This window comes from Marmota flaviventris, chromosome 10 (genome assembly GCF_047511675.1).
Source record: "Marmota flaviventris isolate mMarFla1 chromosome 10, mMarFla1.hap1, whole genome shotgun sequence".
Classification (NCBI taxonomy): domain Eukaryota; kingdom Metazoa; phylum Chordata; class Mammalia; order Rodentia; family Sciuridae; genus Marmota; species Marmota flaviventris.
The window spans coordinates 103,385,921-103,398,715 of record NC_092507.1 but is presented as its reverse complement, the minus strand read 5'-3'; the positions used below and the strand labels follow the sequence as shown (position 1 = coordinate 103,398,715).

General features: G+C 48.3%; 1 protein-coding gene across 1 annotated transcript in view; it reads left to right on the top strand.

Moving 5' to 3' along the window:
• The first annotated feature begins 1,989 nt into the window (after positions 1 to 1,989).
• Positions 1,990 to 12,795, top strand: part of Kcnd3 (potassium voltage-gated channel subfamily D member 3) — a 195,713-nt gene continuing 184,907 nt past the window's right edge. The window contains exon 1 of the mRNA XM_071618187.1: positions 1,990 to 3,095. Coding sequence (XP_071474288.1) covers positions 1,990 to 3,095 — 1,106 coding nt within the window. The remainder of the gene's footprint in view (positions 3,096 to 12,795) is intronic.

The window sequence follows — 12,795 nt, the reverse complement described above, 5'->3', positions numbered from 1 at the left end:
CAGGTCCGTTCACGAGCTAGTGCTCATTTTGCTGGAGGCCAGGATAGGTGCATAGGCCGTTCAGCTGGAATGTTAATCCAGGATCCATTGTGGAGATGCTGGAATGCCAGGCCAAGGAGTTTGGATTTTATTTTACAGGCTGTGGGATAAAACACAATTGGAACCTTGCTTTGGGGAGGATCCTTTGAGTAGAATAGATTTCAGGGGGACAGGAGAAATGAGGTGGAGGGTGAGAGTGAGAGATAAGAATTCCAGTGGGAAGGAGGCTGGAGGGAATCTGGGCCATCACGAAGACATTAAGAGCAGCTGTTTCATTATTTGTCAATTCTTGGGGTGGGACTATGAAAAAGATGTGCCAGGTGACAGGCCTGGAGTTAGGAATGCTAAGCAAAAGGTAAAGGACACCTTTTTGCAAGGAGGTAGTGTAAACCTGTCCACTTTCAAAGGCATCCAGGTGGAAGTGTCCAGTAGCATTTCAGAGCAAGAGAAACTTAGATGAGCCAGGAGTCAGAAGATCAAGCAGGATTTTAGAGAGCAATAATGAAGATCAAATCCCACTACAAGTCTTTGTGTAACAGAAAAAACTCCAGGACTCACCTCTGCCTCGTTTATTTAAACACAGAGTCAAATCAAGTGAGTTCCAGAGGATCCAAATAATTTGAGTTAGGATTTGTTCTGTGTGATCAGTTTAGGATTAGTGGAGATGAGTGTGCCAACCCCAAACAATTTTCCGTCGCTGTTACGTGTGTTTCTGTGTCACCACATGTCTTCCTACAGATGGTGTACATTTGGGGATTGCAGAGTCATTTCACTATCATCTTTAAAAAGCCAGATTTGGGAAGGTAAATGTGCTTCCCAAAGCCAAATATAATTCTCCATGCCACTGTCCTCTCCATTCATGCAGGTGATAGGGAAATAAAGAGAGCTGTGGGTGAAGGGACAAAGTGGCCCAGCTCTGGAGGAATCTCCAAGGGTGGAGCAGGGCCAGGTGAGAGAGGATGGCTTGGGAAGGAGTATTGTTATATAACTAGAAGGAGCTATGGATGCTGGGCAGATGGAGATGGGAAGCAAGGAATATAGGATAGGGATGGCAGGGCTTAGATCAGCTTCCTCTGGGGAGGGAGAGGGACAATACATGGAAGCCAGGTGAACCAAGAATCCAAGAGATCCTGACCAGCCTCACAACTATGTCATTCCATCAGGGTTCTTAGGGGCATAATTAGACATTAAATTAACAGGGACAGAAGCAAGACCAAGTATCCCCAAAAGTAGCATTCTGTCAGAGACAGACTCCTCCCAGAGGATGAGGACAGAGCTTCACTAAGCTAGGCCTACTGTGGTCACCTGTGGGTGGCAGAGAATTTTCCAGACCTGGGTAGCCCCAGCCTCTCCCCCCCCCCCCCCCCAGGGAGGAGGAGTAGAAAGGATATATTTAGTTGATCTCCCTCATCCACACCCCATTCCTGATTACCCTGGTGGATGAAGTGAAATAAAAATTAGCATGTTTATCCCACTTTTAAATTCGTTTAATGAGAACTCATTTACCCTCTCCCAATTTAAATTCGTAATAACGCCATAACCTTTCAGAGCTGATTATTACCCGAGTCTTCCCACATCTTCCTGCTAAAGAGGCTTTCCCTCCAAATGCTCCTGAGCCCTCTCGGAACTTGACAATTTGTCAGTCAGCCACATCTGGTGATCCCGCCCTCATGCCCCACCCCCTGCTAGGTGTGCTCCCTAAGTGGGGAGGACTGAAAAAAAAAAAAAAATCAAGTCCCCTCTCTGTGATGGTTTCCGTTTTATCAAGTCGTCTTGGAGACTGTTTCACCCACCAGTGACCCTTTCCTCTGTTCTTTTTCCTGCCGGTGACTCAAGATGGACTCAGCCCTCCTCTCTCTGCTCTCTCCTGTCTCCCAGGGGTCGCCGAGCTAACTCCAAGCTGGTGTGCAACGTGTCCGCGCAGTTCCCGGCCCAAGAGCTGGAGTCACCATGGCGGCTGGAGTTGCAGCCTGGCTGCCTTTCGCCCGGGCTGCGGCCATTGGGTGGATGCCCGTGGCCAACTGCCCCATGCCCCTAGCCCCGGCCGACAAGAACAAGCGACAGGATGAGCTGATCGTCCTCAACGTGAGCGGGCGTCGGTTCCAGACCTGGAGGACCACGTTGGAGCGCTACCCGGACACGCTGCTGGGAAGCACCGAGAAGGAATTCTTCTTCAACGAGGACACCAAGGAGTATTTCTTTGACCGGGACCCGGAAGTGTTCCGCTGCGTGCTCAACTTCTACCGCACGGGGAAGCTGCACTACCCGCGCTACGAGTGCATCTCCGCCTACGACGACGAGCTGGCCTTCTACGGCATCCTCCCCGAGATCATCGGCGACTGCTGCTACGAGGAGTACAAAGACCGCAAGCGCGAGAACGCCGAGCGGCTCATGGACGACAACGACTCCGAGAACAACCAGGAGTCCATGCCCTCGCTCAGCTTCCGCCAGACCATGTGGCGCGCCTTCGAGAACCCGCACACCAGCACCCTGGCCCTGGTCTTCTACTACGTGACTGGCTTCTTCATTGCTGTCTCGGTCATCACCAACGTGGTGGAGACGGTGCCTTGTGGCACGGTCCCCGGCAGCAAGGAGCTGCCGTGCGGAGAGCGCTACTCGGTGGCCTTCTTTTGCCTGGACACTGCCTGTGTCATGATCTTCACGGTGGAGTACCTCCTCCGGCTCTTCGCGGCGCCCAGCCGCTACCGCTTCATCCGCAGCGTGATGAGCATCATCGATGTGGTGGCCATCATGCCCTACTACATCGGCCTGGTCATGACCAACAACGAGGACGTGTCCGGGGCCTTCGTCACGCTCCGGGTCTTCCGCGTCTTTAGGATCTTCAAGTTCTCGCGCCACTCCCAGGGCCTGCGGATCCTGGGCTACACCCTGAAGAGCTGCGCCTCGGAGCTGGGCTTTCTCCTCTTCTCCCTCACCATGGCCATCATCATCTTTGCCACTGTGATGTTTTACGCCGAGAAGGGCTCCTCAGCCAGCAAGTTCACAAGCATCCCAGCCTCTTTTTGGTACACCATTGTCACCATGACCACACTGGGGTAAGTCAGCACTGGTAGACTCCACGAGGGTGGAGGTTGGGTGGACCGTGAAGCTTTGGATTGGTATCAGGCCTGGGGAGAGGAGCAGGGAGTGCCTCATCCAAGTCGGAGAGCATCACCACCAGGGAAAATGAACATGAGTGGTTGGTTTAGGCGTGTGAGCTGCTCTGAATTGATTCTTTTCGGGGGTGGGGCATGTGTTTTATAAAAGGTGGAAAATTAAGTCACTATTTCTTTTGTCAGCCATGCATTATGTGTGTGTGTGTGTGTGTGTGTGTGTGTGTGATGTGGGGTTGGGGGAGTTGATGGCTGTATCCTTAGGAGCATCTGCGCCTCTAAGGGCTGTCGTGGGGAGGAAGAGGGCTCTGAGAAGTTCAGTGAATGTGGTAATGAAGGTGTAGATTTCCCTTCCCAGAAGACACCCAGAGCATTCTTTCTGGATTCTTCCTAGTATATTTGCCAGCTGTTTTCTCATTTGCCTTATTTTTTTTTTTCTCTGCCGCCACAAATGATCAAGGGTTCAGTCGCTCTGAGCAGACTTTCTCTAAGTGACCCTGAACTGGGGTTTTGCCTAAAAAGTGAGGCACCTGTTTTCTCTTTTCTCATTAAAGGAGGAAAGTCTTGTTTTCTCAGCCTGAATCAATGATGGAATGACCTGGCCCACCTGGTAGCAGTGAGATCATCTGAATGGATCACATGGTCAGACAGAAGCGGCAGCATCATCATAGGAAGGGAGAGGTGCTCAGGGAGGTCTCAGGGGACTCTGTCTCTTCCAACTCTAGGAGGACTCCTCTTCACTGAGGTCACAGAAATGTACTTATGGTGCAGGGATGTGAAGCTTTCCATCAGAGGCAGGGGACTCAGGAAGGAGATTACAGTCTTCACCCTAACTGGATGAGAGCCAATAAAGGCATCTTTATGGAGACATGGATTTCATAGGGGTTTCTGCTTCAGCCGTCGGAAGCCATTGAGGCTAATGCAAAATCCCTCCACAGTTCATATGCTGGGTCTATATTTGCTTAGGCCAGGGAGCGTTATATTGCTGATGGAGAATTCATGACACTTTTTATTTGGTCTTTGACAATTCCATTGGTGGCATCCTGGTGATTTGATTTCTTTTCCTGGCGGGAACCCCATGGCGGTGGTGTCGGTTTTTCCATAGTGCTGTGTATGCTTATTGGGAATGACTGAGCAGGTGATGGGACCTTTTAAAATGATTATATTTGTCATTCTGCCACAAGGGAGGGGAAGGGGGGAGCAAGGGGTGTCATAATCCATTTGTGAAGGCCACATTTAATTGGGACATTCTCTTTACCTCTGTGTCTAACAGAAGCCTCCCTGCCCCTTCCTCCCACTCCAACACACACACACAGAGACACACACACACACACATTCTCTTTTTCAAGTAGCTGCTCGCCCGGGGTGGGTAAGAATTTGGGGTTATTTGACTTTGTTTTTCCTGGTTCAATTGGTAGATGTGAGCTTTTGGGCATACTGGGATATTGAAGTATAAAATGGGCCTGGAAGCTGACTGCTGTCAGGAGAAAGAGGCACTTTTGTGGCTACTAGACCATCCCTTCACCTTCCTGAAGGGGACCTCACCCATGGCCAGGGACACACACCCCAGATCCCAAGGTATTCTCCTGATATGGCCCTGACTGCCCAGTGTACTCAGGTTTCTTTTGATAGGACTCATGACAACAGAGGGAGAAACTTTTATAGGAATAAACCCTGAGTAGACTGATGGATGTCAGAATTAAAATTAAATCATTTCAGAGGACATCAATGGAAACTTCACTGGCCACCTGCCCGTTACTTTTTATTATTAGTAGAACAACATATGGGTGTCTACTATGTGTCAGCACTGTGCTAAGCACTTTGCATATATTAGCTCTGAGTCTTCACAATAGTCCTGCTAAGTAGGAACAATTCTATACCCTCTAAAGATACAAAAGGTGAGACTCAGAGAGGTTAAGTAAATTTCCCATAATCACAGATAAAGGGCAGAACTAATTTTCAAAAGCTAGGGCCTTCTGCCCATTCTTTTTTTTCACTCTGTCACTCCACTCGTTCTCAATCCACCAGGGCCCAGAGATAGAAATCAGACCTTCAGGTTTATTGCCTTTTTAGATGGCCTCAGGGTATGATATTCTATTCAGGTCATATTACTAGTCCAGAAAACATCTGCTCAGTGAGTACTGCATTTCAGGCACTGTACCAGGCACAGAAATTTTATACATGAAACATTTCTTTCTAGGCAGTTTAAAGTACTGCTTTAGATATTAAAGGCTGCTTTCGTAGCAAGATCCAGTGTTTTACTGCTGCCAGAGAAACAGCTAATTTCCTTTAGCATTTGCCCTATAGTTCAAGGGGCAAGTCTAGCATGAGGGCTGGACAGTCTTGGCTTCCTATTTACTTTCTTAGGATGGAGACGGGTGAGCAGATAGACTCTAAGAGTGAAGGGAAAAATGAAGAGAAGGATGCTTGCATCGGGGAGAAGCATGGTTCCCCAACCCTGGGCCTGTGGGTTTGCTCACCCCACACCTACAGTAAACAAGTCTGTCTTCCTTCCCCATGCATTAAACTGTCTCACTTCTGGGAGGAGAACCACTTGGGCAAGAAAGGAAACCATTCAGTAGTGTCTTCCTTAAACTCAGATACGTTACGAGAAAGCAGCCTCTTCTTCCCCCCTCCATCTTGGCTGGTGGAGCTCAGTGCTGGATCAGGCTACTTTGACTTTGACCTAAGTTGGCAGTTGGCACCGTTACCAGGCTCCTTTGCTTGACTCTCCATAGCAGATGCTTGACAAAAGGCTTTTTAATGGATGGGTCGGGTTAAATGGGGCTCCTGCTCCATTCACTTGGCCCGATGCTATCCTCAGTCCCCTTTGGACATATCTGTTCTCTCTTAAGGGTATAGATCCAAGCCTTGGTTCCCAGGAAGAGGGGAGAGGGGCCTTTACTTGGTGACTTGATCTGTCCACTGAGATGCTCTGCAGGACTGTGGAGATGCTGTTCTTACTAGAGGACTTGCTGACTCAGTTGGGGAAACCTTTTCTCTCCCCTGGCTGGTGCCTGTCCTGAGCCCGTTCACTGGCTAGTTGTAGCTTTTCTCAACCACTGGGAAAAGCCTATCTCTGTCTGACTCTGCACTGGCAGTTGAGCCTCAAGTGGCCGTTGGATATCAAGGACCAGTTCTCTGCCAGAGTGTCCCTGCTTCCAGCACCTCCCAGCAGACACCTACCTCTTCCTGTCTCCAGACTGCCCTTGCCCTACTCCTCTCCCAAGCTCCGTTTTTGTGGAGGGACGGTCTTCAGCTGCTTTGCAGAGCTGGGCTGGCTGACAGGATGAGGGCTGATGTGCTGAGGGGAGGCGCTGGCTCTTCCTAGTTCCGTTGCCATCTCTGCCTGCTTTTCCAGCACTTTGCCAGTGAGTTACTAGCATCCCGCAGGGAGGGATCTCCTGGAGCCAATGATTACCATTTATTTAATGTTCTCACGTTCCTTCAACACACAAGAACAATAACAGTCCAAACTGCCACCTGGGCTTCAGGGTGGCTTTCCTTTACAGCCTCTTGTGCTGGTGGGAGAGACCCCGGAGCTCTGCCCAGACTTTCCGTGCGCTTCCTTGACAGTTGAATTCCGGAAATTCAGCATTCAAGGATTAATTTCCATATTCATAATTGATGCTATAAATAAAATAAATTCCCAATTATCTGAGTTAGCAGAGGGGAAGGGATAACATAGAACTCCCAATATTCAATAAGACCAACGTAACTAGTTGGAGAATGTATATTATGTGACATAAACCTTTTCAAAGCAGATTTCCCTTCTTCATTTGGTTGACTTTGCTTAGCCTCACGGTGGGCCTGGACTGCCCCAGCCAGTCCCTCAGGGCAACTCAGGTGGGGACCAGGAGAGCATGTGGAAGGAGAGCCTTGTGAGCAGGCATCCACAAGGGTTGTAGAAGGCAAGTTCCAGGCCTGAATGGAATGGGGTCCCTCTTGGGTATCTTAGAGAAGGGGAATTGGGCTTGGGAATGGCGTGGAGCCGCGTCTGCTCCTGATGAGATGGCCCTCTGCTGCCCGGTCGGCTCAGTTACGTAATTGAGATCGGCAGCCTATCTGTCACCCTGTGCTCTGAGATGAGAGCTTTTGACAGTGTCCAAAAAATCACTTTAACGAAAACAGAATCGATTTTTACTTCTTCCAGGCACAAAGCAGCCTCCAGGTGATTTGCATTTCCCTTTAAAATACAATCCTGGAAGGGGCTTGTCTGAGGTTCCAGGAGACAGGGACACTTGGCTTAGGAGAACGAGACAGGAACACTATGGATGGGGGCACTCAATCGGGCACTCCTGGTGCCAGAACTGGAGTCGGTCTGAGATCTGTTTTTGTTAACCCATCAGGTTCCAGACGTATGTCTGTACCTTCATCTGCTGCCTCCAGGGCCCATCAACCCTCCTCCCAGTGCCCAAGTGCCTCAGTCAGGGCACTGGTTAATGTGCCCACTGGGTCCTTGTCCAGGGAACTGATCATAAGACACTGAGAACAAATGACTTCAAAATCCTTTCTTTGGTGACATTTCTTAACTTCCTGTATCTTGCTGACTCACATCATCTTTCAAACTTAACCCCACAGCATCTTCTCCATGAGGCCTTCCTGTCCCTCCAGGAGATAGGGACTCTCGTCTTGCCTCCCAGTGTAGCCCTTGCATTCTTCTCTCTTGTCATTGCCACATTTTATTGACTTTGGCTGTTTGTTTTTTTTCCCCAGGTTGTGAGCTCTTCAAGGCACATTTTTGTACCAAAAATCACTGTAGGGTGTGTGCCTAGCACAGGGCTTTAATATCTATTTGTTCAACCAAACAGGTTTGTACCTTGACTTGCCCAGCTTTCGTTTTCTTATTTGATAACCATCTTCTGGCCATGGGGAGAGCCAGCAGCTGAGTTAGCCAGATGTCAGGCTGGGTGTTTATGGGCAGGGCAAAGACTGGGAGCCAAGCAAGCCCTCCATAAGGCTTAAGCCTTAGCAGAATGGACCTTCTTACAAGGAAAATCTGCACCCAATCCTTGTTATTGTTTTTGGTTATTTGGCGATGCTCCCCTCTAGACTCTTGGGCCCAGGAGGAGCAGGAAAGGAGCCATAGCTCAGTGCCCTACCCGTGATGCTTCCCTCAATTTAATTATTCATTCAACAAATATATATTGAACACCCATTAGCCACTGGAAACACAGTTTTGTGCCACTTAGTGGACAATACTAGATAGTAAGCAAATTAACAAGTAATCATCTCAGGCTACAGAGAAAAATAAAGCATGATGTGACAGGGAGTATTGAGTGTGAAGGAGTACTGAGTGAGTTATTCTGTTATATTAGAAGGTCAAGAAGAAGCTCTCAGTTAAGGTGAAACTGAGCAGAGACTTGAAAGAATGTGGGTAGCTTGGGGAACAACATTTCAGGCAGAAGGAACAGCAAGTGCAAAATCCGGAAGGAGAGGTCTGGTTTGCTATTCTTTGAATTGCAACAAAGTCCCTAACAGTTGAGCTGCATGAGAGGGGAGGATAGAAGAGGACCAGGAAATGAGACTGGAGAGGTAATGGGGGAAGCAGCTCAGACAGGCTCCTTGCGACCACCACGAGGACTTTGCCTTTTACTCTGCTTTGCATGGGAAACCATTGGAGGGTTTTGAGCCACCGTCTTATGTTCCAGAGAATCACTTTGGCTGCTGGGTAGTAAGTATAATGTAGGGGAGAAGCCAGCACAATAATCCAGGCAAGAGGTGGTGGTGGTGGTGACATTAGAGATGGGAAGAGGGAGGGATTTGCATATATTTGGAGGTAGAGAGGCAACAGGACACTTTCTTAGGAGTATTCCATGGTCCTGCTGCCACCAAAATTGTATAGCAAGGAACTGGCTGGGAAGACACAGTCCTAAAGATCTTTTCCTGCCCAAGGAGAAGCATTTCACAAGTAGAGGCCTCAAGGTATTGCAGGGTGGCTCCAAGGCCCAGGGCAGCTGAGATCTCGGCATGGAAAGAACAAGCCCAAGGAGCTGAGTTGTAGCCGAGCATCTCAGAGTGGGCTGCTGCTGGCTGTAAGCACGGAGCATCCGCACCTGGATGCCTCTTTCCTTTGCACCAAAGAAGCAGTTCCTGAGCACCTGGCAAGGGACTGATATGTGTTCACCATCATGCCTTGATGCAGACACCAAACAGAGGCCACTTGACAACTGCGGGAGCTCCCTGGACAGTGGGGTGGGCACAGGGTTTCAGGCTACTGAGGAGGGCAAGGTCAGTCTTGAGGCTTTGGGTGCTTCGCACTAGGAGCCTCATATTGGATTTGTCTTCCGATTCAGTAATTCAAATTGCTGCAATTTTTGGAAAGGGATTTCCAGGCTGGTGCTCATTTCACAGCTCTCTTCCGGAATCTCTCGAAATCAATCTCAACCTCTTTCTGCTTGGTTTTGTTTGGGTTTCCCTCTTTAAATATACCCGTAAACACAAACAGGATTCTTCCCGAGGAGCAGCAATTATTCCGCCTCAAAATCATGTAAATAAAAGGCGACCTGGCCCTTCCCATCCTCAGGGGAGGGGGAGAGCCCTTCAGTCACTGTTTTGAGTGTTTTTGTTTCAGAGATCACCTGACCCAGGCCATTGCAGGGTCCCATCCACCCTCCATCAGGGCTGGGAGCTCTTCCAGACCAGGGAGAGGAGCAGAGTGCCCCCTCCTGCCCCATACACAGCCAAGCGTTTCTAGGAAGCTGACGCTGTCCCCAAGGCTCATATGTATCTTAAATGTTCATCCACTGGTCAGTGTTTCTTTTCTGGGAAGTAGGGACCAGACCTGTCCATCTCTTTTGGAAGGAGCGCACAGTATTGACTGCTAACCAACTTCTAAGGAGGACTTGTTTGTGACAAGGAGGGAAGTGTTATCATGGTGCTTTTGGATATTGAAAGTTCTCTGCCAAAGGGCTCAGCAACCCTGGCCCCCAGCTCAAGTTCAGCCTCCTACTCTGTCCAACCCACTTTCCTCCGGCAAGAATGCCCACCTCGTCTCCCCACTGCCTCCCTCCACCCAGCTCAATGCAAGGGATGGGTGTATGGGAAGGTGGGACTGAGGAGGGAAGAGCTCAGCCTTCGCTGACCACAACTGGATGGAGGAAGATTGCATTTAGCTCATGTAATCGTATTCCTGGAGTCAGGACTCGAATGAGTGTCATTAAACTGAATCAGAAAAATCGTTTTAATATAAGTGCCACCTCACACACAAGCTTGTTGATGGAGAGATGGATGAGGCTGGGGACGCCTCCTTTGTAATGCGATGCTGTAAAATCCCATCACCTTCATTATTTCCCACCGAGCCAACGCATCATAATACCCGTGAGCTGCAGAACAGCTTGAATTTAATATACAGAAAGTCCAATCAAACAATAAATGGATGGAACTATATAAAGAAACCATTTTCTGGGAGGCTGGCTCCGTTCTCTGGGATTCAGCTCCCTGACACATGAAATGTGCATCAATTTTCCCCAACTAATGCAGCTGCCGAGTCACCACATGTGATATTTGTTTGCTTCAGAAGTGGAAAAGGGGAACTTTCTCCCCTACATCATCTGGCTATCGATGCAACATTGCAAATATCGGTTCCTTTGATTTGCATCCAGAGGTTCCCAGTGGCACAGCAAGGCACCTTCTGATGCCAACAGACTGAAAGGCAGCAGAGCCCTCCCTCCAACCCAGAACCCCGTTGGTCCTAGTGGCTCTTGTCATCTTCTTTAGCAAATAATGAGCTGTTTAGGGGTCTTGGGAGTCTCTTTTGTCACTGGAGAGAAATGGCCACACCTGGGGGCATGTGATGTTGTGATGATCTGGAGCCTTGCCTTGGAAGTTGTTCAGAGCAAATGTTTCATTCCAAACCAGCAGAGTTCTCCATCTCCCCTTCCGTACCTATAACCCCGCCAGTTATTGAGGGACTGTAAAAGCAAATATCAACTGATCAGGCAAACAGAATTAAAATGACAAATCAGATGCTTAAAAATTATGCAATACATGTCAAAGACTGATAGAAATAATGTTTCTTTGCTTCTCGTGTGGAATTCTTTTGGATGCTCTCTTTTTCCAATGGCATGGATAACTGAGAGTTAACCATAAAATACAGGCTTAGAGCTGCTGAGAAGTATCATTAGTTTATTTTTACTTCTTTCTGGACATGCATACTTAAGCAGAAAAAAAAAACCCTAGGAGAATTAAACTAAACAACATTAAGACCACAGACAGCATGAATCTTGATTCAACAAATATTATTGAACACCCAGTATTTGCAAGGCACATTATTAGGCAGTGTTGAAGATATAAAAATAAATAAAAGATCAGCTCTAAGAAATTTACAGCATAATGGGGGATCTGAGTATGTTCACAAGAGTGTGTGCCGAAATGATCAGGAGTGTTTGTAACAGAATAAATGCTTAATAAATATTGGCTGATGAAGGAATGATTGGCTTTGTGGGAAAGGTGACATTTCAGCTAGACCAACAACCACGAGCAGGATTTAAATATACAGGAATGGAAATCCAAGTAAATTGCAAAAGGGCATGATGTTTGGGACGCTTCACCAATATGCTGGTTTGCTAGCATTTCAGGTGTACAAAGAGGGAAGTGCCTTGAAGTAAGCAGGAACAGCAGGTTTGCTAGAGATGCAGAGGACCTGAAACATGAGGTTAAGGAATTCATCTGGTAGGCACTAGGGAGCCACTCTGGGGGCTCCAGTGACGTACGGACAGGAAGATGTATTTGGCAGGTGTCTTCTGGGTAAATGTCAGAAGGGAACCCCCCGGACCCAGGACAGTCAGCCAGAAGACTGAGCCAGGTATGAAGAAAGAGGTAAAGAAAGCCTGACCTGGTGCAGGCACAGTATCAGAACAGGAAAAAAAAAGACTAGAATGGAAAGACCAGGAGGAGGAGAAGTCAAAAGGAACTCAGGAGTGTGGATGACGAGAGGTGTGGCCTTAGTGGACATTAGAGAAGGAGCAGGTTGGCAGGAGGTTAAGAGAGGAGGTAGAGACCATGAACCTGGCTTTGGACCTACAGTGTTTTCAGTTAATGGTGGGTGTCCTCCAGGGGGCCAGCAGACAGGTGGAGAGGTGGTTCTGGGACTCAGCAGGGAGGCAGCTTCCAAAATCATCAGCTAAAGCAGAAAAAAACAAAATGGATGAGACTGTCCCAGGAAAAATAAAAGCAGGCAGAGGAGAGGGCCTTGGGGAGCGTTTCCTGCTCCATGCCCTACCCCCATTCCCATTAGGAATGCCGGGACCACCTGCAAACCAACCGCTTTGCCAAAGAAGCTTCCATTTGTTCTCTCTTCTCGGCCTGTGGTAGTTCCCTTTCATATTGTGCTTTTGTTGGAGCTGAAAGGGAAGATTGGTTTTCTGTGTAAAACAAGGCTTATTTTTAGACTCCTACAATGATAATTAAATAAACAGCATCCACACAGGAAAGCAAAATTTATGGGCTTTGCTGAGAAAAAAATTAATAAAATTAATAAAGGGACCTTTACATTGTCTCATAGATGGGTGGTGAGGGTCTGAATGGTCACAGACCAAAGAACTGTGTCTGCCTGGCTGAGGGTGATTGAGAGTGGTCCGGCCTTTGTGGGTAGCACTTGTCCTGATCCTTAAAGTGAGAAACCCTTGGGCAGACCTTCCAG